We start from the raw sequence: 1,777 nt of genomic DNA, 5'->3' as shown, positions 1-1,777 counted from the left end.
TGGGGAGATATGGGGAGGTATGGGGAGCTCACAGCGGCCGGTGCAAACACCGCAGGCGGAGCAGGCGCTGCGGCGGGCGGCGGAGACGGCCTGTCTCCAGAGATTGCCCGAGGTGACCCGAGATCCCCCGAGATTGCAGGCGCTGCGGTGGGCGGCAGAGACGTCTGTCCAGACTCTCTCGCAGCCTCTTCTCGCGGCAGCGCCTCCGCCGCCCGCGGGCTATGCTGCAGGCCATCTCTCCCCATCTCTCCCCGTATCTCCCCGTATCTCCCCATATCTCTCCATGCCACACACACACACACACCGCTCACCCACGCGCACCGGACCTTGCACTTTGAATGCCCCGGGGCTCCTGTCGTCTAGACGTGGAGACGCGAGGGTCGCCTGGCCCTTGCCCGACCACCTCGTGTGTGTGGAGGAGGTCACCCTGCCTTAGAGAGAGATACACACACCCTGCCGTATCCGTAGGTCACACAGCGGGCTACGTCGCAGCCACGCCGCCGCCCTCGCAGCACTCGCAGCACGCGCAGCACGCACTCGCTGCGGCCGGCTACGGCGCTGCGGCGGTCGCGGGGTACGCGCCGCTGCCCACGGGCGGGTACGACGTGGGGGGAGGCGGGTACGGGGGCGTGGCGCCGGCCGGGTATGGCCACGGGTACTGCCACGGGTACAGCCACGCTGGCGCACCCGGCGCTGGGTGGTAGCTTGTTGCAAGAGACGTTCACTCGAGTCGACACGGCTCGAGTGTGGAGTGTGGAGGGCCGTTCGTGAGCACTGAGCTGTCGGTGACTCGCCTGTTGGCGGCCCGTCCTTGCGTGGGGTTGTTGCGTGCACGAATCCGTTTCAAGATGTCGACGCCATCTCACCTCTCTAGTGAGACACACGCACGGGTGTCGGTGGTAGCGAGTGACGGACACTGGCAGTGAGCCGCGCGGCGCGGCTCGGTGGGAGTCGTGATTTGTCGCACAAGGGATTCGATCAACGCCCGTCGGAACACTCACAAACATCGAAAGTGTTATCGTGGGTGGCGTAATTGACGTATAAGTCGTGCTGGCGCGCTAAAATGGCGCGTTTGATATATTGGGATCGTGTGAACTCGCCTGCCGCCTGGCTGGCGCCATGGCTCGTCCATCATCGAGAGGTCTGCCCCTCGCTAGGTGTCACTCTACTCTCCGCGGCTATCGCGCTCTCAGTCTCACTCGACGACACCGACACCAGCAGCATATCGACCGGTCTGTTCGAGGAAATCCTGCTGCGAGGGTTCTGTTTCTATTACCTCTATCGTGCCTGGCAGGCGCAGCCCAATGCGCTGGTCAAAGCGGGGCTCGCGCAGGCGCTGATCTTCGGCCTCGCACATGCCTACAACATCTTCCAGGCGCCGCTCGGCGATGTTGTCCCGCAGGTCATCTATGCCACCTTGCTGGGGATCGGCTTCGCCGGGATTGCAGCCTATACGCGCAGCCTGTGGCCGGTGATCGGCATCCACGCCTTTATCAACGCGATGGGCGATCTTGATGTGTTCTTCGGCGTCGAAGCACCCGCGGAGGCGGGCAGCGCGTCAGGCTATCTCGCCGCGATTGCGGTTATGTTCGTCGTCTCGACAATTCCCGGCCTGGCTATGCTGCGCCGCCGCCAGGCGCAGATGTATGAGGCACCGCACCATGCATGATTTACTGGCTCGTCGGCGTCGGCCATTGTCGGCCACGGCCCGTCACTCGCACCAGAATTGAGGAGCTCTTCCATGCTCGATACCAGCTATCGCACCGCCTATAACGAG

The 1,777-nt window shown here is 64.0% G+C and overlaps 2 protein-coding genes across 2 annotated transcripts; both read left to right on the top strand.

The window, feature by feature from the left end:
• Window positions 1-19: 19 nt before the first annotated feature.
• On the top strand, window positions 20-704 carry EMIHUDRAFT_255989 (hypothetical protein; the record flags this gene model as incomplete). Its single annotated transcript, XM_005769544.1, has 2 exons — window positions 20-92; window positions 469-704. 2 exons carry the CDS (start codon window positions 20-22, stop codon window positions 702-704), a joined length of 309 nt encoding a protein of 102 aa, XP_005769601.1.
• A 359-nt stretch (window positions 705-1,063) lies between these two features.
• On the top strand, window positions 1,064-1,669 carry EMIHUDRAFT_255988 (putative abortive infection protein; the record flags this gene model as incomplete). The annotated part of the gene is made up of 2 exons (XM_005769543.1): window positions 1,064-1,088; window positions 1,158-1,669. 2 exons carry the CDS (start codon window positions 1,064-1,066, stop codon window positions 1,667-1,669), a joined length of 537 nt encoding a protein of 178 aa, XP_005769600.1.
• Window positions 1,670-1,777: the final 108 nt, after the last annotated feature.

This window comes from Emiliania huxleyi (assembly GCF_000372725.1).
Source record: "Emiliania huxleyi CCMP1516 unplaced genomic scaffold EMIHUscaffold_4177, whole genome shotgun sequence".
Taxonomy (NCBI): Eukaryota; Haptophyta; order Isochrysidales; family Noelaerhabdaceae; genus Emiliania; species Emiliania huxleyi.
Note: the sequence above shows the minus strand (reverse complement) of the source record. Positions and strands in the feature narration are given on the sequence as shown.